This window comes from Girardinichthys multiradiatus, chromosome 10 (assembly GCF_021462225.1).
Source record: "Girardinichthys multiradiatus isolate DD_20200921_A chromosome 10, DD_fGirMul_XY1, whole genome shotgun sequence".
Taxonomy (NCBI): Eukaryota; Metazoa; Chordata; class Actinopteri; order Cyprinodontiformes; family Goodeidae; genus Girardinichthys; species Girardinichthys multiradiatus.
Genome location: NC_061803.1, coordinates 13,512,337 through 13,532,512, shown reverse-complemented (window position 1 = coordinate 13,532,512; position 20,176 = coordinate 13,512,337). Strand labels below are relative to the sequence as shown.

Here is a 20,176-nt window from a genome sequence, read left to right as displayed (position 1 = left end):
ACCTGGGTGTAGTGATGGACTCAGACCTGAATCTTCAGAGGCACATAAAGATAGTAACAAGGTCGGCCTTCTATCACCTAAAGAACATCTCCAGGATTAAAGGACTAATGTCTCAGCAGGACCTTGAAAAACTAATTCATGCGTTCATCTTTAGTAGAATTGATTACTGCAACGGTGTCTTCACAGGTCTGCCTAAAAAGTCAATCAGACAGCTGCAGTTGATCCAGAACGCTGCTGCCCGCATCCTCACTAGAACTAAGAAAGTGGAGCACATCACCCTGGTTCTAAAGTCCCTACACTGGCTCCCTGTAGCTCAGAGAATAGACTTTAAAATACTTCTGTTAGTCTATAAATCACTGAATGGCTTTGCACCAAAATATATTACAGACTTGTTGTCAGTGTATCAACCACCCAGATCTCTCAGGTCTTCTGGCTCAAATGTACTCTGCATACCCAGAACCAGAACCAAACATGAAGAAGTAGTTTTTAGTTCTTATGCTCCACTAATCTGGAATAAACTCTCAGAAAACTGTAAAAGCACGGAAACCCTAAATTGCTTAAATCCAGATTAAAACATATTTGTTTGTGTGGGCTTTGACTGTGCCATCTAAACATTATTAGTTAAGTTTTCAGTCCAACTTTCCTTTCATTTTGTTATCAATCATTTTAATGTTTTATTTAATTTATTTTTATATAATATTTTTAATTATTCATTTTTTATTCTCTTTAATTATTGAATTACCTTTATGCCACTGCAATGTAATTTTCCTATTACTGTGTCTCTTTTTATTTTATTTCATGTACAGCACTTTTAATTTTCCTGCTACTGAAATGTGCTATATAAATAAACTTGCCTTGCAAACATGAAGAGATTCCTCTCTAGCAACTCCATTTTAATATTTCTATTGAAGAGTCAACATATGTACTGGCATACTACTGCCTGAAAGAGAAATCCCGTTTTTGCTGATGCTTTTTCTTTTAAATGGCTAAACATAGCCACACTTGGGGGGGGGGAAGATGCATTCGGTGCATCTTTAGCATTTGTGTAGCTATTTCATGTGCATTTAGGTAATGGCAATATTCCTCTCTCCATTGTCATTCTTTATCTGATTTCTAATCAAGTTTTCAAAAATTTGTCTCCCCTGAAACTAAAAATTGTCTTTAGCATAAGGCTGAAGCAGCTGAATATTAAAGCGATCATTTGTCTGAGTCAGCTTTGCTTTTCCTCACTACTCAAGATGCTTGATGCAATCTGCACTATCCAAAAACTTTAGGCATCACTTTCCACAGCATCCCCACAGCGTTTTCTGCCTGTGGGGGGAATAAAATAAAACACGGAGACACAGCCTGAGTATTACAGTAGGTTGGGCTGACCTTTCCTGCGAACACAATCTAGCTACCAAAGCCAGCTGCTCCCTCCTCAGCTTATGCAAAAAGCTTATGCATCACAGACTATGATTTGTATTACAGGCCCATGATATTGCATTAACCTAATTGTTCAGGGTGTATCTAAGTGAAAAATATTATTACAGCTATGTACAACCATCTTTTGATGACTGGCAGTTAATGGCCTAGCCTTTACTGCTAGTTTTACCTTAGTTTCAGTTCATGAGAATCTCCCCTGCAGTTTTTATACCCTCCTCAATCGTAGAAGAAACTGATAAAAGAGGGTTTAGATGCCGTCTAAAATCCTCTTTTCAGATAGACATTGTTTTGGAAATCAAGGTCCCAGAGTCTGCAAGAAAGGGTGGAGAGGCACAGAATCCAAGTTTTGAAGTCCAGTGTGAAGTTTCCAATGTCAATCGCTGGTGTCGGTCCACTTTGTTTTATCAAGTCCAAAGCCAGGTCACATTAATGCAGTAAATCATGCAAAAGGATGCAAGGATACACATGTTTCAGAAGGCTGACTTTACCGCATTACAATTATTAGCAGTAAGCCACAACCATCAAAATCAAGAGAAATAAATACCATATATATATATATCTATATATATATATATCTATATATATATATATAGATATATATATATCACTCTGTTTGCAATTAATCTATGTTAGTTGGACTACACTTTTTTTATTTCCGAAATAGATTAACTTCAATGATATTCTAACTTAGTGAGATGCGGCTATGCATTTCCTTTAATAAATTAAACAAGGGGAATCTAACCTTTTCCTGCTTTTTATCAAACATCATTCTCCTGCAAGCTTGGACAGAAGCCTGAAATGATATCGGGTTTTCAGGTTTGAACAGCGTCTCTGTTCTGAGCTTTTTTTTTTCAGAGCTTTTTGTGTTTTGTGTTCAGGTGCCACGTTGGTGGCAGCGCTGCGGGCCAAGTTACCATGGGAACACATTGAGAGGAACAATAGCGTGCACATTTAAACAACTCTGAGGTGTAAATTTAAATGGATTCAAAACTAATAAAATGAACATGCTGTATGGAGTGAAATCTGGCTTCTGTGAGGTCATTTAACCAAATCTGTTTACATGGATCATACTGTCATACATCTAGAATTTAGATCATGAATGCTGCTCTTACAGCAGGATCAGCAGGAATGGGTGGATTACTTTAGTTTGGCAAATGCAGAACACCTTGTCCCACTAGGCTAGATTGCATTAACAGTAGTTGCACATCTGTGTGACCAGATGGACGCTGCCCTGGCATCAATTCCTCACTCAAGACTGTGAATGTAGATCACTGTCCTTTAAATAGCTAACCCAGCCGGGGTTTATACTTTGATGCTCCTCTAAGGCTGAGAGTGCCGAGAAACATGGCGTGAAGCCACGCTGTGTAAATATGCAGTGGAAAGATGATGTCAAATCCAAAACAACTTGACTATGTGCTGTTATAGAGATTATAAGGAAATCATACACAGTGGATGTAAAAACGGCTAAAGTCAGCTTTAATTGTTTTTTATTGCATTTTTATGGATCCCCATTTACTCCGACATCCTTAAATAAAACCCTGTGGATTTGCCTTCAGTATTCAATTACCAGAGTCCAACTGTGTGTAACTTAATCCTAATATACAGGTCCTTCTCAAAATATTAGCATATTGTGATAAAGTTCATTATTTTCCATAATGTCATGATGGAAATTTAACATTCATATATTTTAGATTCATTGCACACTAACTGAAATATTTCAGGTCTTTTATTGTCTTAATACGGATGATTTTGGCATACAGCTCATGAAAACCCCAAATTCCTATCTCACAAAATTAGCATATTTCATCCGACCAATAAAAGAAAAGTGTTTTTAATACAAAAAACGTCAACCTTCAAATAATCATGTACAGTTATGCACTCAATACTTGGTCGGGAATCCTTTTGCAGAAATGACTGCTTCAATGCGGCGTGGCATGGAGGCAATCAGCCTGTGGCACTGCTGAGGTCTTATGGAGGCCCAGGATGCTTCGATAGCGGCCTTTAGCTCATCCAGAGTGTTGGGTCTTGAGTCTCTCAACGTTCTCTTCACAATATCCCACAGATTCTCTATGGGGTTCAGGTCAGGAGATTTGGCAGGCCAATTGAGCACAGTGATACCATGGTCAGTAAACCATTTACCAGTGGTTTTGGCACTGTGAGCAGGTGCCAAGTCGTGCTGAAAAATGAAATCTTCATCTCCATAAAGCTTTTCAGCAGATGGAAGCATGAAGTGCTCCAAAATCTCCTGATAGCTAGCTGCATTGACCCTGCCCTTGATAAAACACAGTGGACCAACACCGGCAGCTGACACGGCACCCCAGACCATCACTGACTGTGGGTACTTGACACTGGACTTCTGGCATTTTGGCATTTCCTTCTCCCCAGTCTTCCTCCAGACTCTGGCACCTTGATTTCCGAATGACATGCAGAATTTGCTTTCATACGAAAAAAGTACTTTGGACCACTGAGCAACAGTCCAGTGCTGCTTCTCTGTAGCCCAGGTAAGGCGCTTCTGCCGCTGTTTCTGGTTCAAAAGTGGCTTGACCTGGGGAATGCGGCACCTGTAGCCCATTTCCTGCACACGCCTGTGCACGGTGGCTCTGGATGTTTCTACTCCAGACTCAGTCCACTGCTTCCACAGGTCCCCCAAGGTCTGGAATCGGCCCTTCTCCACAATCTTCCTCAGGGTCCGGTCACCTCTTCTCGTTGTGCAGCGTTTTCTGACACACTTTTTCCTTCCCACAGACTTCCCACTGAGGTGCCTTGATACAGCACTCTGGGAACAGCCTATTTGTTCAGAAATTTCTTTCTGTGTCTTACCCTCTTGCTTGAGGGTGTCAATAGTGGCCTTCTGGACAGCAGTCAGGTCGGCAGTCTTACCCATGATTGGGGTTTTGAGTGATGAACCAGGCTGGGAGTTTTAAAGGCCTCAGGAATCTTTTGCAGGTGTTTAGAGTTAACTCGTTGATTCAGATGATTAGGTTCATAGCTCGTTTAGAGACCCTTTTAATGATATGCTAATTTTGTGAGATAGGAATTTTGGGTTTTCATGAGCTGTATGCCAAAATCATCCGTATTAAGACAATAAAAGACCTGAAATATTTCAGTTAGTGTGCAATGAATCTAAAATATATGAATGTTAAAGTTTCATCATGACATTATGGAAAATAATGAATTTTATCACAATATGCTAATATTTTGAGAAGGACCTGTATATCCAGTGGTTCTGTGAAGACCTCAGAGGCTTCTTAGAGAACATTGGTGAAGAAACATCAGCATGAAGACCAAGGAACACAGCAGACAGGTCAGGGATAAACATTGTAGTTGTAGTTTAAAGCAGGATTTACCTATAAACCATATACCAAGCATTGAACATCTCTCAGAGCTCTGTTCAATCCATCATCTGAAACTTTCAAGAGAATGGCAAAACTTCAGACCTATCAAGACATGGTGGTCCACCTAAACTGACATTCTGGGCATGGAGCATTAATCAGAGTAGCAGCGAAGACAATGGTAACTCGGGAGGGGCTACATGCAAAATGCTATATTGCTAATTACCCTGAACAGACCGTCCTCACAGTGAATCACGGGGGCTGTGTCATGTTTTCGGGATGCTCTCTTTAGCAGGGACAGGGAAGATGGCCGGAGAAGCTTGGGAGCGATGAATACAGGACAATCCTGTTTGAGGCTGCAAAAGACTTGAGACTGTTGTAGAGATTAATCTTCCAGCAGTATAGTGGCTCTAAACATACAGCCAGAGCCACAATGGACTGGTTTAGAATGGCCCAGACGAAGTCCAATACTACGTCCAGGCTTTAACATTGATGTTGACTGATGCTTTCCATCCAGTATGAATTTGAGCTATTTTTAAAGAACAATGGAGAAATATTTCAGTCTCTAGATGTGCAAAGCTGGTAAAGACATACCACTACACTTGCAGCTGTAACTGATGCAAAACATGCTTGGCTGAATGCAAATGTACATCACACTTTTCAGATTAAAATAAAAGAAAATAATGAACATTTGCATTGTATTTCAGAATTACGCACTGCTTTGTGTTGGTCTCTCAGATAAAATTCCAATACAATACAATGAAGTTTGTAACATGACAAAATATGAAGACGTTCAAGGGTTATAAAGGCACTGTAAAATGTTTAAAATGTTTAATGACAATGTTTAATGACAATGCATTAGAACTGTGGTTCTGAAACTGAATGAATTGGACTTATTCAGTTTCTTGTGTTTTGTTATAAATGAAAAGTAAAATTTCTACTTAAAGTTCAAACATTCAAACATTTAAAACTGTTTGCCCTTCTGATAGCTTGGATCTCAGTGGCCCTCCACCTCATTATTCTGTACCAGTACACAATAAACGGCACATTGTGACCACACACATTTCACAACTTTACCTGTATTTACAGACCTGATTTTGCACCTTTGAGCCAGTTTTACCACATATAATCTCAAATTATTCACTCATTTGCACCACACAGTTAGCCACAGTGTTACATAATCATCTTGCTTTATGGTTCCAGTCAATTTTGGGGTGCCACCAAAATGACCTAATGCATAGTAGAAGAAAAACGAGTATTTGAACCATACGTACAATGAACATGGGCTTTAGACAAGTATTTTTGTATTACACTGCAGCCCTGCTTAAGATTTAATTCATTTACTTATTTTCTGATGACCTGATTGGCTAAACGAAAAAGATAAATATTTCAATTAAAATCCAAAATGGATCCAAAAGTCTGTTGTTCTTACCTTATGTACTGGGGTCGTTGGCTATGGTAGTGCCATAGAAAATTATCATGATGCCACCAAAAACAGGAGACTAATGTCCTTATCCATTTTTTTGTATGATTACTGTAATACCATAATATTTTTACTTAAGGATATCATACCCTAAGAGTCTCATAAAGGCCTATGCATAATTTCTTCTATTTATTCAAGGCAGAAAGGTATGTGTGGATAGAAGTGACAAGAAGAAATTGGAAAGACATTGTGCCAATTTAGAGTTTCCTGCCATTATTTCTGGTGCACAAATATAGCCAATCAGAGTAAATGGACCTGAAGGCAAATGAACATGTTGTATCAGCTGATGGGGTCTGACAGTACAGAGATGGGGGTCATGGTTAATTAGCAAACTAAAGAAACGTCTTGATCTGTTCTAATTTAACAGTTACAGTGGAGCAATTTTAAGGTGAACTAAAGGAGACTTCAAACAAATTTTGAGCTGTACTGTAAGACACTGCACAGAAGAAATGCAACCTTTTTCTTTTAAGCCGTCTTGCAGGTGTCAACACCCTGTTGCTCAGAGGGTCAACAGTCTTTTTGCTTTGAGGACTTTGCCTCATACAGATCTTGCCCCCGCCTTCTCCACATACACCCACAGCCCATTTTTCAGATTTCACAGCTGACGTATGCGAAAAGACAGAGAAACAGTCGTCAGTGGACCTGACAAGGCAAGGAACGTTGTGCTTTCTGTCAGAGGCAAACACAGCCAATTTCCCTGTATTATCTTCTGAATGTAACAAGCTTCCTTCTGATGGCTTGGCTCCTCAGCTGATTATTAAGGCAAAGTTAGAAAACTGCCAGCCTATCATTATGTTGTTTTTCTAAGCCCCGACTGAAAGAATGAGAAAGAAGGGAAACACACAGCATGAAAAGCACAATGAGAGGAATGTTTCATCCTCCTAAACAAATCACCACCAAGGAAAAACATTTTGATTTACAGATAGAATCACAATGAGTGAGTCAGAGTTTTTAAAGTGCTTTTTTTATTCTTTAAGCAGCGAATGAAAACAAGCCTGGTAGTTGTTTCACTTTCTTGTGAAATCTGATATGCTCATATCTTTACATGTGCAGGTATTCATGGAATCTGGGGTATAATCAATGGGGACACAGTTATGATTCACACAGTGCATGCCTGGTGGTGCCACTTGTTCGAGGTTAGAGTGTACATTTTGACATAAGCAGGTATTTTTGCAGTGATGATATATTTTTGTTTCAAAAAGTAAAGCTCTCTTCCACATACGGATCGGAATGCAGACGAGTTGGTAGAATGCTGCACGAGTAGGGCGCGAATCCAGGGAGAGTAGCACTCTCCTCCAAATTGTGCCCAGGCTTGTAGCTGGTTGCTAGGAGACCAAGGGAAGCCACAAGTTTTTCTAGCCAGAGCTTGAATGCAACATGTCTGTAAGGCTGTTAAAAGAATAGCCCATACATCACATTCTTTCATCGTGTAAAGTGGTGCATAATATTACAACAGTTCAGAGTTTAGGCTCATTCAGCCGCTATGGGTATTGCATTTATATATAACTTGAGTTTCATTGTTTGAGCTGAATTACTGAATTTAACCTTTTGATTATAGAATTTTAGTTGCACATTTGCATCAGTTAATATTGTTTATAAGAACATTTATCTACCATGTAAAGATTGCAGAGGTGTTCTTCTGCTGCTGTAGATGTGTAAATCATGCCTGTGTAGCCAGGACCTCCAGTGTTACATCCAACGATGAGACTTACTCATAAGTCACAGAGCTAACTCCATGCTTCACTAACTCATGTCAAACATACCACTTGGGGAGGGTGTGATGCCTTTCTAGTCGACCAAGACAATACCCTTGCCTAATGCCAGAATTTCCCTCAAGCTGGCATCTCACATGACCCATTTTCATTATGGCAGGCCTAATGGTTGGTGACTGGCTGCTGAGTGCTAAATGGAGAGAGGACAATGCACAGATGAAAACACACACAATGCAGTGATGGCTGCTGGACTGAAGCTAAAGAGTGACTAATAGTCAAATGAGACTTGTGGTCTAGACTGATTTGTGTTGAGTAAGACGAGGTGGGGATTGAATTCTCAGTGTTTGGTGAAAAGGAATGTAAATAGATGCTATTCCATTCTCAGGGAAACTTGGAGGTCAGGCAACAGCATAGTACCACACCAAAAATGAAACGTGGAGCAGAACGGCCTGGAGGAGTTGAGCCACATAGCAGGGCTGGGTGCTGAAATATGACAGGGTGATATTTCCAGAGGTGAAAGAGAGAGAATGAGAGAGCCGGGAGGCAAAAGCACTTAACCACAAGATTTAGCCGTAGGCTTGCTGGGAGCGCTTTGCTACATGTCTTCTTTACACCATAATGAACACAAACGAAAACTAAAAGGGAACAAATAAAACTGTGTATAGTAGTTTGTGTTTTGGAAAGTCCACATCACAGACACCCTTTGCACAGTTCTGCTTTGAGGATTCACACTCAGCTCAATATTCGCCTTCTCACCCAAGCTGGTGACATTTATAGAGAAAACTTTAACAAGGCACGTTGTTAAAGCTTGAGGAGAACTGTTGAGTGCCCATCCCTCATTAGAAATCCCCTATCAGTCCTTTCTATGGAGAGTAGGCTTGACATGCCAGGGTTTATGAGTCGCTCTAGAAAATATTATTGACCGGGACCTTCTGCTCCCGCTCTCCCTGCTGCAGTATGTGTCTCTCTGCTCTGCCTCCCCCACATTCCACCGGCGTCCTGCCTGGACATAGTACAGGACACTGCGGAACAGAGTGGAGCTTTCAACAGTGTCTTCATTGACTATGAACTTGGCTTGGGCTCTTCTTATCCACTGCAGCTGCAATGTACCACTAACACACCTGCAGGCGTGGGAAGGAAGTAGTCAGTCTGCTGTTTCATTAGGTCTGAGAACAGATTTGTGTTGACCCACTTGGTTCTAGTTCTTACTTTCAACGCAAAAAATCTGACAGTAATAGGATTATCACAAGGCTCATTAGTAAATTTGTGCATTCATCCATCCGTCCATCCACTTATGCTTATCCGAGATTGGGTCGTTGTCCAGGGGTAACAGACTGAAGAGGAAAACTTAGACGTTCCTTTCCTCAGCAGCACTCTCCAGCTGATTCTATGGGATGGCTAGGCATTCCCAGGTCAGATTGTGTATAAAGTCCCTTCATCTAGTTCTGGGTCTGCCTCTAGGTCTCTTTACAGAGATGTGCCCGGAAGACCTCGAAAGGAGACAGCCAACAGTCTTCCTCAAGAGATGGGCAAAACACCTCGACTGATTATTTTTGAGACTTTCACAGGAAAGCCGAGAAGTGTGATAAGTCGATAGTTAAAACACATTTCCCAGTCCCCTTTCTTCAAAACTGTGACCACCCTGTTCGGCCACTCTTTAGACATTTTGGAAATGGCTGGTCAAAAAAAAGAAAACTCCTATAACTCAATGTCAGACCATTTGACCTTTTTCATTTTGCCTGCTTCAGAGGTGTGTCAATGTTGATGCATTGATTTGTAGTGTATACTGTTCCTAAACCTACACATGCTGTGACCTTGAAATCCCTTGTGTTTTGTCTCGGCCTCGTTACAAAAATAGCTGGAGGAAAACAGCTGGTATCAACTAGATCAGTGGAATTTAGTATGTGGAAGTTCTTTTTCCTGGGTTTGATAACACATTCAAGCAAATACTGTTTGGGTAGAGTAAGGTATTATATTGACTTTAAATTTAACTAAAAACTGCAGCTATTTTTTTAAACTAACTTAAAATTTGATATTTTAAAAGTTTTTTATTCTTTCCCTCCTGGATTCTTATTTTTCAAAATGGGCTTAAAGAGATGCTATGTTGTTGTAAAAAAATGTTGAAGTATTCTGCCATCATGTGGACATGTGTGGCATTACAGTGGTATTTTTTTTCCACTGACAGGGCTAATGAATGACCAGGATATGAGTGTGTTGTTCCATTGTAGTCCTCGTGAACTTTGCACCGATGAGCGCATTCCTGAAAGCAGCAGTCACGATTAAAGAAATATGCGTCCGATCTTTTAAAAGCTTTGTGTCCCATGAATAGCGATACTATGCAACGGTCATGTTCTCATGAATCTTTATTGTAGACATGTCTGGCACTAAATTTAATATCCGCCTTCATTTTGTTTTCCCCGCAGGCACAATGGTCCCCCTTCTGTTTTCGGTGGCAACCACAACAATATCTAATATCAATAGCACTACCAATGACACCAGCTCGAAAGGTAAGGAAATTTGCGAGGGCCGCTCCACTACAACATGCAAGAATGTGCATGAAGAACAAAATCCTATTAGTGCTCACTGCAGTCATCACTTTTCTCAAACATGGTATTATTATTTGTTTTCTGCTGTGAATGCATCTGCTTGATTACAGCCTTCAGCTTTGTATTTTACCAGATCACAATTAAGCTTTCAGCACCAGACAGTAATTTAAAGATTATTGTGAACTTTTATAAAGAGAACAGATAGCTGACTGGTGGTCCTGTCTTCTTTCTGAGAGCCTCTAATTTTCTGTCCAAGCTGATGCATATCTGTGTTGACAAAATACTGCTGAGACCTGTTATTAAACTGGCTCTGTGTCCATGAAAGAACACAGGAGCTAGTTTGCTGTTCCAACTATTTATTAGATCAAGTCATACATGTACATTTGAACAGCTGCATTTCAATAAATGAGATAATAAAAAAATATATTATTTCAGAAATTCAGTTTAATGTAAAACTTATTTATTGTATTAAGGCAGAGTGATGTCTTTCAAATGTTTATTTTTGTTTATTTTGACGATAGTCATTCATCTAATGAAAACCCAAAATTCAGTTTCTTAGACAATTTCACTATTACATTAATCCAATAAAAAAATATTTTTTTGCTGAAACATTGGGTTTTCCATGTTATTGCCTTTACAATTATGGAGAAGACTGCTGACGTGATGGTGGTCCAGCAGACAGTCACTGACACCTTCTACAAGGAGAGTAAACAGCTAAAGAAGCTGTGCAAGCATATGCAAGTAGGAAATTAGGTGGATAAAAAGAAAAAACAATGGTTGTAAAAATTTGCAAAAGCAGTTGATTGTGAAACAAAGCTCATTCAAAAGTGTTGGGGAAGATTAAAAAGTTGTTGACTCCAGCTGGAATCAGTAGTTCAAGAACCACCACACAAAGATGTATCCAGGACATGGACTACACCTGTCACATTCCTTGTTTTAAGCCACTTCTGAACCAGAGACGTCACAAAAGTCTTACCATGGACTGGACTTTTGCTCGATGGTCGATTCCTCTTTTCAAATAAAAGTAAATTTAACATTTTATTGGATATCAAGTCTGCAGGAAGAGTGGAGAACCACAGAATCCAAGTTGCTTAAAGTCCAATGTGAAGTTTCCACAGTCAGTGGTGATTTGCGGAGCCATTTTATCTGCTGGAGTTGGTTCACTGTGTTTTAGCAAGTCCACAGTCAGTGAAGCCATCTACCAGGAGATGTTAGAGCACTTCATGCTTCCTTCTGCGAGCTTTATGGAATTGCTGATTTCATTTTACAGCAGAACTTGTCTCCTTATAAACAGAAATAAATGTTGAAATGTATGATACATATCACTCTGTACAATGACTTTTAGAGTTGAATCTGTTTGATACATTTAATTTTTAATGATATTCTAATTTATTGAGATGCACCTGTAGTGTTGGTGCCTTTTTGTTGTTATTGGTCCTTGATTTCTCCACCTCTGTTTCTTCTGCTTTCTTAAGGAGGAGATGCATCTCCCAGCCACCAGATCCTTTCCATTGTGCTGGTTGTGTCGTTGCTGATCCTCATCTTCACCCTGTTGGCCTGGTATATCCTCAGGTAAAAAAAAACAACACTCTCCAACCTCTAGCTTGGCTCGCCTTTCTTCCTTCCCCCTGGCGGAGAGCCCAGCACAGGGGCAGAGCTGGGGGTGGTGAACACTTCCTCCTTTTTAGTTACTGAGGCGGAGCCCGGTCAGGAAGCAGACTCCCTCTCATGTTTAGTCAGAGCGGGCAGACTGTGACAGAGGAGCTCCACAGGCAGCTTTAGACTGAAGAGCAAATTCTGTACAACATTTTGACATCAACCCTGCCTTTCCAAGACGCCAGCTAATGAGAAAAAATAGCTTCTCAAGCTTCAAATGGTAGGATGGAAAGATTTTTGTTTACAAGTGTAGCTTTGTTTCCAAATAGCTTTGCTTGAAAGAAAAGACAAAATTGTGCCATTTAATATTGATTCATTTGCTATTTATTTTACTTTATATGTCTCATTTTGCTGTGTTCTTTCTCCTTCAGGTTAAAAAACCAAAAAAAAACAGTCGTCACAACAGTTGACAAGAAAATACCGAATGGCATCCTGGAAGAACAAGGTAATGTAGTAGAGCCGCACAGGGTGAAGGGAAGCAAGGCACATTTGTAGGTAGTATAAAAAGATGACAGTTAAAAGATGCAAATCTAAAGCTGTCATATTCATGCCTTGTGCTCGGAAAAAGAAACTCACACAGACAGAAGGAGGTATTAAGTTTTTATATTTCTGACTGTACGTGCAAGTAGTCCTAGCACTAGATGTGGTTGCTTGAAACTTCCTGTGGTTCAAATGAAGAGTGAAAACAAGCTCTCTTTACCAACAGTTGCAAGTTTTTTTGAGGGCGCCTGTGAAGTTAGAAGATGAAAAGATCTGCCCTGCTCCTACAGCAGCTTTCAGCTCCATTAGTTTAAGAGAGCTGATGTTTATGTCATTTGATGACAGCTGTCGGACCGTGCAGGAAACTGTTCATGATGAGGATTTGTGAATGTTCTTTAGGAAGTATTTTCTTATCTAACAATGGAAAGAGCAGAGCAGGTTGTGCTCCTGTGAAAGGCGTAGCTGAAAAAAAAACTCTTCAAACCTTCAGATGGTTGCTAGTTGGAGTAGGAACACAATTTTACTTTAAAACAGATAAATGATTGATAAAGCATGTGATTTATCACATTTCTGTTTGCTAAAACTGAAAGTGGCAACGTGGTGGTAGTGACGCAAAATGAATCTAAAGACTGTGTATCTGTCCATATGTGTATGATGTGATCTGGTTTGTGCTGTGTTTTAGAACTTGGATACAGTTCTGAGTCGTTGTACACCGTTGTACCTCCAGGTCAGGTATATAGGGTGGCAGTACAATAAGAGGCTGCATGTTACTAACACTAACACACTCTCTGGGTACTTTTTCCAGCCTTTATTTTCTTTCAGCTGTAACTAAATGCCAGGACAGGGTGCTTTGGCTCCTCTCTGGGCTCCTTTTGTTTGTTAGCAGCTTTTGATGTTTGGTGATCTGGGAAATGTACAGGGATGTGGGCATTGCACAAAATGTTAAGACTGTAGGAGTAACTGTTTAGCTTTTTATGAGCAATGCTTTTAAATTAAATTAGTTGAGTAAGCTTATTTTTATAATTCAGTGATTCCCAACCCAACAAGTTTGAATCCAAGCTTAGGAAACCATCCAAGCGCTTTGGGAAATATGATGTTAAATTGCTAGTTCTGTGGTTTTCAAACGTTTTAAATTATTCACCACTTTATTTTAAAATTGTATTAATGGTGTATTTCTATAACTAAGGATCTAATCCAAAAGTTAATGTATTTTGTTAATTCACTTCAAAATGGAAGACGTGAATATAAATTCAATACAAAAGCATTATTTCAATTTATTTTATGATTTTTATAATTATGGCATATAGCTAATGAAACCTTAAGTTTATAAGAAATTTTGAATATTATACAAGACCGATAAATACAATTATTTTGATACAGAAATGTTATATTACAGCCATGTCACATAAGTTATCCAGCAAGCAGTCATTAATACCCTCCGCAAGGAGGATGAGTCACAAAAGCTCATTGCAAGTAGGCTGCCTGGTCAGAGTCCGATGTCTGATCATGTTGTTGGAAAGTTGAGTGGAAAGAAAAGGGCAACAAGCAACAGGGATGACAATAGCCTTTAGAGGATTGTGAAGCAAAGTTGGGTTGAGAATTTGGGGGAGATTCACATGATGTGGCCAGCAGCTGGAGTCAAAACCTGAAGACCCACACTTTCAAATTTAATTACTGAAATGTATTAACTTTCATTCAAGAGTTTTTGATGATGCAAAGATCAGTTTGCTTGAAGAAGTCCTTCTTCAGGCTTTGTCACCTCATTATGAATGTTAATTTATCTTCTGTGTACCACTAAAAGTAGCCTGAGTACCACCAGTGGTACTTGCACAATAGTTTTAGGACTGTGGAGTTGGCTGAAAGATTTGTAAAGATTTGTAGATGACTCCTGGCATTTAAAATACACAGATAAAGACTGAAAAGTTGAAAGACAGCAGTTAGCTAAACAATAAAAAGGGCAAATAAACATAACACTATGTCAGAACTAAATAAAAACAATGATAGTTGGTGGTTAATCTATGAAATTTATACACTAGGAAGGGGAATAATTATATAGAATTATACATAACTTTATGTATAAAGCAGCATTAAGCTTCAGGAATACCGTATAAATGATGATCAGTATTGGGGATGAAAATAAGGAAGAGGGTGATGATCGGCCAAAGTAGAGAGACTGGTATATTGCCTAGGTCCCAATCTGTCCATTGCTGTTCTCTGTTCTTGCAGAGACTTGTCATTTTTTTTATTTTCTTCTTTTTTATTTAGCCTCATAAACGCACTTAGGTTAAAGGAGTGAACTTGTTTACCATTTAAATTTGAGTTAGGCAAAACGGTTTTCAGCTGTGTCCTTTCGGTTTTAAATATGTCTGCCTAATTAATTTAATTTGACACAAGTTGATAAAATTGCAGAAATGGATCATAATCTGTCAAGAAATATTCTTTGAGCTAAATGTGTGTTTCTGAGCTATGTTTTTTTATATTTGGGATTAGATCATTATAGTGATTTTACTGTAAAAGAAAAAAAAAAGAAGTGATATTGTAGTTTGACTCAGCCCTAAACAATGGTTTTTGTCTAGATTAAGCACTAAAAAGGTATGAAAATAAGACAAAAAAAAACCTGGCCAGCTGAGAAATAAGCGACTCCTGACTTTAGTTCACGGGTTCTAATATATTTAAAAAAAAACAGTTAATTATATTGTTTTAGTTTAAATTTGTGTACCAAAGTATCTTGGAACAAAAAGCAAACATCAAAGAAATAACTCATTCAAATTTCATAAAGTAGTTGATGATGAGGTTTGGGAACCACTGATCTAATTCAACCCAATCATTTAAACTATATTTCTTAGAACTGGTTATTTAACACAGCAAATCATATATTTCATTAATATTTCTACTTGCTCTACATGATTAGTTTTCTCATGATATTAAAAAAAAAGATTTCAGGCTCAAATGATTAAATAAGGAGAGATGGTACCAACTATCTTTTCCACCCACAGAGCAACAGACGGTGGTCCTTCTGCCCAAATCCCCCTCAGCCTCTAAGACCTACCTACCCATCCCAGTGGACCAACTGGAGGAGGAATACCGGCTCCGCTCAGCTGATGATGGCAAGCTCTTTAGGGAGGAGTATAATGTAAGCTTCTCTTTCATTCTTAAGAGTTAAATAAAAAACAAAGCTTTCTGTGCTACAATGACTTCAAGTAGCATTTATAGCAGGTGGATTGAGCCTTCACTTGTAACAAAACTAATCAATGTCCCTAACTTTTTCAGCTATGAAAAGCTGTTTTGATGGTAACAGGTTAAAACATGGGCGTATGGGTTTATTTTCATGTAGGAAATTGAAACGAGCAGACACGTGTCACATTGTCCATGACACATACTGATCTCATACACACCCAAAGCAATGAAAAATACCCCTTTGGCTATTTATGTCTATTATTGAGGATCTGAGTAAAAAAAAGTGTTCGACTCATACTTCATACCACACAAAATATGTTTTTTTTTGACAGTTGTAGCAGACAGAGGAAGTTGGAGTTCTTCGCTAACGTAGTAGAGGAAGTGCCTTCAGGCAGCAGAACCGCTGCAGGCAGACCCTTGCTGATTATGTATGGCTGTATAAAATCTGTAATTTTGCTTTGCAGTCCTTGCCAGGGGGTAATGCACAGGGGACGTATGAAGAGGCCAACAAGGATGAGAACAAGGAGAAGAACAGATACCCCAACATCCTTCCCTGTGAGTGTACTTTCTGTTCTGTAGGAGCTCGCTTCTTTTCTTCAGTGACCCACTGCTTCCTGTTTCTACTTTCACAAACAAGTGCTATTGTTTCTTTGACACTTTTTTTTTTCTCTGATAGATACAGTAAAGCTCCCATTAACTGCTCACGCATCTATGTACGATGACAAAACAGTATTCCACTAGTTTTCTCAGTAGCCTTTTTAACATGTGGTTCCTTTTCTGAGATCTTAATGTGTTTTTAATTTTCCCTTCAGTTACACCAACAGTTCTTAAAGTTTGTAAAAAAAAAAAAAAAAAAAGGTATTTCTACAGTCCTATATACAATATATTCAGTGAACAATCCGCTTTATGTGGACAGAGGTTAGCTTATGGCTAAAGCACAGGGATAAAAGATAATTTGGACCAAAGGCTAAAAACTAAAAATGAGTTTTTACAGTTTTTGTAAATTTTTAACTCTATTGGAAGAATTTTTTTTTTCCCCGTTTGAAATGTGTTTATGTCACAAACTTCAATGTATTCTAGGAGTTTGTGGAAAATTTTTAACACTTCACCAGTATTTTAACATGTAATGGTAGAAAATAAATGCTAGCCTTTGCATATTTTTTTTACATGAAGTGTGAGGAATATTTTTTTTTTGAAGTAAATTCGCAATCTTTTTACATCTCTTAACCCCGCTTTTATATGCTTGAAGCAGCTGCATGAAAACACTCCATCAATAAGCTTGTAGCTTGTTAGGCTGCTTGTAAGCCACACTGAACACAGCTTTGTGTAATCTGTTCTCAGCCAGAAGGCAAATAGCCATACTTTCCCCAAAGACTAAACTATTACTTTAATGGCTTCTAACATTTACAATATTAACTAATCATTAATTAACCATGGACCATGCGTGTTGATGGAGAATTTTCATACTGTTTACCTCACTAACAGATGATCATTCCCGAGCGGTGCTGACTCAGTTGGATGGAAATGCATGTTCGGACTACATTAATGCATCTTACGTTGACGTAAGTTTTTCTTCATCATTCTGATTATGTGGATTCATAATGTTGCAGCATTGTTCCAAAATAAAAATTTTATTACATTTATACAATGTTTTTTCAGCTTTAAAAATTTTTCTTTTATACTTTTATAGCAGCATTTTGTGTAATATGGAAATAATTTTACCAACAGGGTTACACGGAAAAGAACAAATTCATAGCTGCACAAGGTAAGTAAATTTATAGAGAGAATTATTCGCATGTTTAGATTTTTCATTTCATTAAGAGTACATGTTCTGTATCCCAGGCCCAAAAGAAGAGACGGTTGCTGATTTTTGGAGGATGATATGGGAGCAGAAAGTAGCAACAATAGTCATGCTGACAAATCTAAAAGAAAGAAAAGAGGTATAGAATTGTTCTTTCAGGTTTATCAAAGTTATTTGCATGAAAGGCTTTGCATTAAAAATACTTCTGAATGGCACTTTACCGCTTTTTATTTTCCACTAATGTTCCAACTTCAGTGTGGTGGATGGAGGTGAAACTCACACTAATGAGCTATTAATAATGAGCTTCAAGTGTAATTTTAAATAGTTCTTCACAGAAGCTATGGTGTTTTACTTTTGTTTTTGCACTTTGAATTTTTGCCTAGCACTTGCTTATCTGCTGTATTGGCAGTGTTGGTGGTAGATTCAAGGCAATAAAGAAAAGGACAAAAATCTATAATAGAAAAAAAAAAGATCAGTATTGTTGACATTAATCCTACATAAGGTGTAACGGCGTTTTAAAAGCAAGTATCATAATCAAGTTATTGATTATTTCAGGCATTCTCCCCCACTCTGATCTGGACTGATTTACTATAGAATAACTATATGGGCAATTGTTTTTATAAAGCAGAGCCTTTGAAAAAGTTTCAAATCCAACATTGCTTTTAGGACAGCTAAATTATGTGTTTCTCATGGCATATTCCTGCAGGATAAGTGTTACCAGTACTGGCCAGACCAGGGCTGCTGGACTTATGGGAATGCAAGGGTGGCAGTCGAGGACTGCACAGTCCTAGTGGACTACACAATACGCAAGTTCTGTGTGCAACATGTAAGTTTGAACCAGTTCCTCTATAGTTTTTAAGAGAGTTTTTAATTTTCCTATAATCGAAGCATATTTCTTAAAGAGATAGAGCAGATTTTTAACTGTGTTCTGTAAAGAGGTTGGAGCAGTAAACAGAACGTTCTTCAGTGTTCTTAGTCCTTTGTGTTCGTTTTGAAATATAAAACACTAAAGTTCATCATTCATTTATAGCAGATTTCTAGATTGGGCAACTACAATTAGAAAAAAATGGCGGCAAAATTACTCAACTTCAAAGAGTCTGTTGCGATATTTATATTGTGAACTTTGATATATTTTGCAGTCCTGAAACCAGTCCTGAAACGTTAATTTTCAGTGCCAAAACAGCAGTAATATTAGTTTAAAAAATCCTAAACTGTTGTTTAATGAATCTGTATGCATTCTAAAATAATATAAAGTATCCTTGATTGAGCAACAAATGAGAATGTACAAATCAGAAGATAACTTCACTGACATCAGATAGCCATGGTGTACAGCCATATTTTCTATTCCATGTCACTGTTCAGGGCTGAACAATATAATGCATTATTGATGTGTGCAATATTGCAATTGCAAACTGACTGCTTGGATGCAATATTTAGTTGGATGGTATATTGGAAATGTTAATTTAGCCAGACAAAGTCATACTGACAGCTCAGGCTAGCATCAAGTAAGACAGATTTCTTTCAGATGAGAAAATACGTCAACCTCTTAATATTGTCAAATTTAGTTGTACAACATCTCACTACACCTCTACCTCCGTGGCTTTGTGAATAACTTGTGAAAACAAAAATCAGTTCTTGTTCACAATGTAAAGCATTGCTATTTAGTTTTTTTTTTTGTCTTTTCATAGCAAGCCAGTGATGCTGCTAAGACTCCCCGTCTGGTCACACAGCTTCACTTCACCAGCTGGCCTGACTTTGGAGTTCCTTTCTCCCCCATTGGCATGCTCAAGTTCCTGAAAAAGGTCAAGACCGTGAATCCACCCTGTTCTGGGCCTATTGTGGTCCACTGCAGGTACGGAAGAGTCAGCAGCTAATGTAGCTAAATGTGTTTCCTTGAACTGAACAACTCTAATCGTTCTGAATGAGCTTCTATGGTGAGGAATGTATTTTGGAATGGATATAATCTCTGAGTCTGTGGGTAAACAAAAAAAACCAAAAGTGATTATATTAATGAATGTGTTCACAAGCACAGAGGTCCCTTTGTTTTTCTCCTGCCTTCCATTAACATTCAAGTGTCAGCTGAGCATTGTGGTTGACTCAGCGTGTTGTTTGTTTTTCTGTCCCCAGCGCTGGTGTTGGGAGGACGGGAACCTTCATTGTAATCGACGCCATGATTGACATGATGCACTCAGAGCAGATGGTTGACGTGTATGGGTTTGTCTCTAAGATACGAGAGCAGCGCTCCCAGCTCATTCAGACAGATGTGAGTTAAAGATGGATTCTCTTTGCCGCATGGTGTGTTACCAATGTCTGGAAAGTGTGCAGGATGTTATTTACCCCCTCAAACAACAATAAGCATATGCACCCAAACAGGTGGATGAAATATTTGTTTGTGTCTGTCCTCCCCCTAGATGCAGTACTCATTTGTCTACCAGGCCTTGCTTGAATACTACCTCTATGGAGACACAGAGCTGGACGTGTCATCTCTGGAAGGACATCTACACAAACTGCACAACACATTTGCAGACGGTGACCGGGTGGGCCTGGAGGAAGAGTTTAAGGTG

At 38.7% G+C, this 20,176-nt stretch overlaps 1 protein-coding gene across 6 annotated transcripts in view; it reads left to right on the top strand.

Annotated features, from left to right (window-relative positions):
* Positions 1 to 20,176, top strand: part of ptprea (protein tyrosine phosphatase receptor type Ea) — an 86,435-nt gene that overhangs the window by 58,107 nt on the left and 8,152 nt on the right. For 3 of the 6 annotated variants that reach the window (XM_047377171.1, XM_047377166.1, XM_047377167.1), the window contains 13 exons: positions 10,376 to 10,459; positions 11,974 to 12,070; positions 12,526 to 12,599; positions 13,317 to 13,361; positions 15,631 to 15,767; positions 16,276 to 16,366; positions 17,297 to 17,373; positions 17,540 to 17,576; positions 17,654 to 17,751; positions 18,319 to 18,438; positions 19,301 to 19,464; positions 19,740 to 19,875; positions 20,024 to 20,173. In XM_047377171.1, the coding sequence (XP_047233127.1) occupies positions 10,381 to 10,459; positions 11,974 to 12,070; positions 12,526 to 12,599; positions 13,317 to 13,361; positions 15,631 to 15,767; positions 16,276 to 16,366; positions 17,297 to 17,373; positions 17,540 to 17,576; positions 17,654 to 17,751; positions 18,319 to 18,438; positions 19,301 to 19,464; positions 19,740 to 19,875; positions 20,024 to 20,173 (1,305 nt within the window). In that variant the 5' untranslated portion in view covers positions 10,376 to 10,380. Of the gene's footprint in view, positions 1 to 10,375; positions 10,460 to 11,973; positions 12,071 to 12,099; positions 12,375 to 12,525; positions 12,600 to 13,316; positions 13,362 to 15,630; positions 15,768 to 16,275; positions 16,367 to 17,296; positions 17,374 to 17,539; positions 17,577 to 17,653; positions 17,752 to 18,318; positions 18,439 to 19,300; positions 19,465 to 19,739; positions 19,876 to 20,023; positions 20,174 to 20,176 lie in introns of those variants that run through there. The other 3 variants (XM_047377168.1, XM_047377169.1, XM_047377170.1) reach the window with 3 other exon arrangements.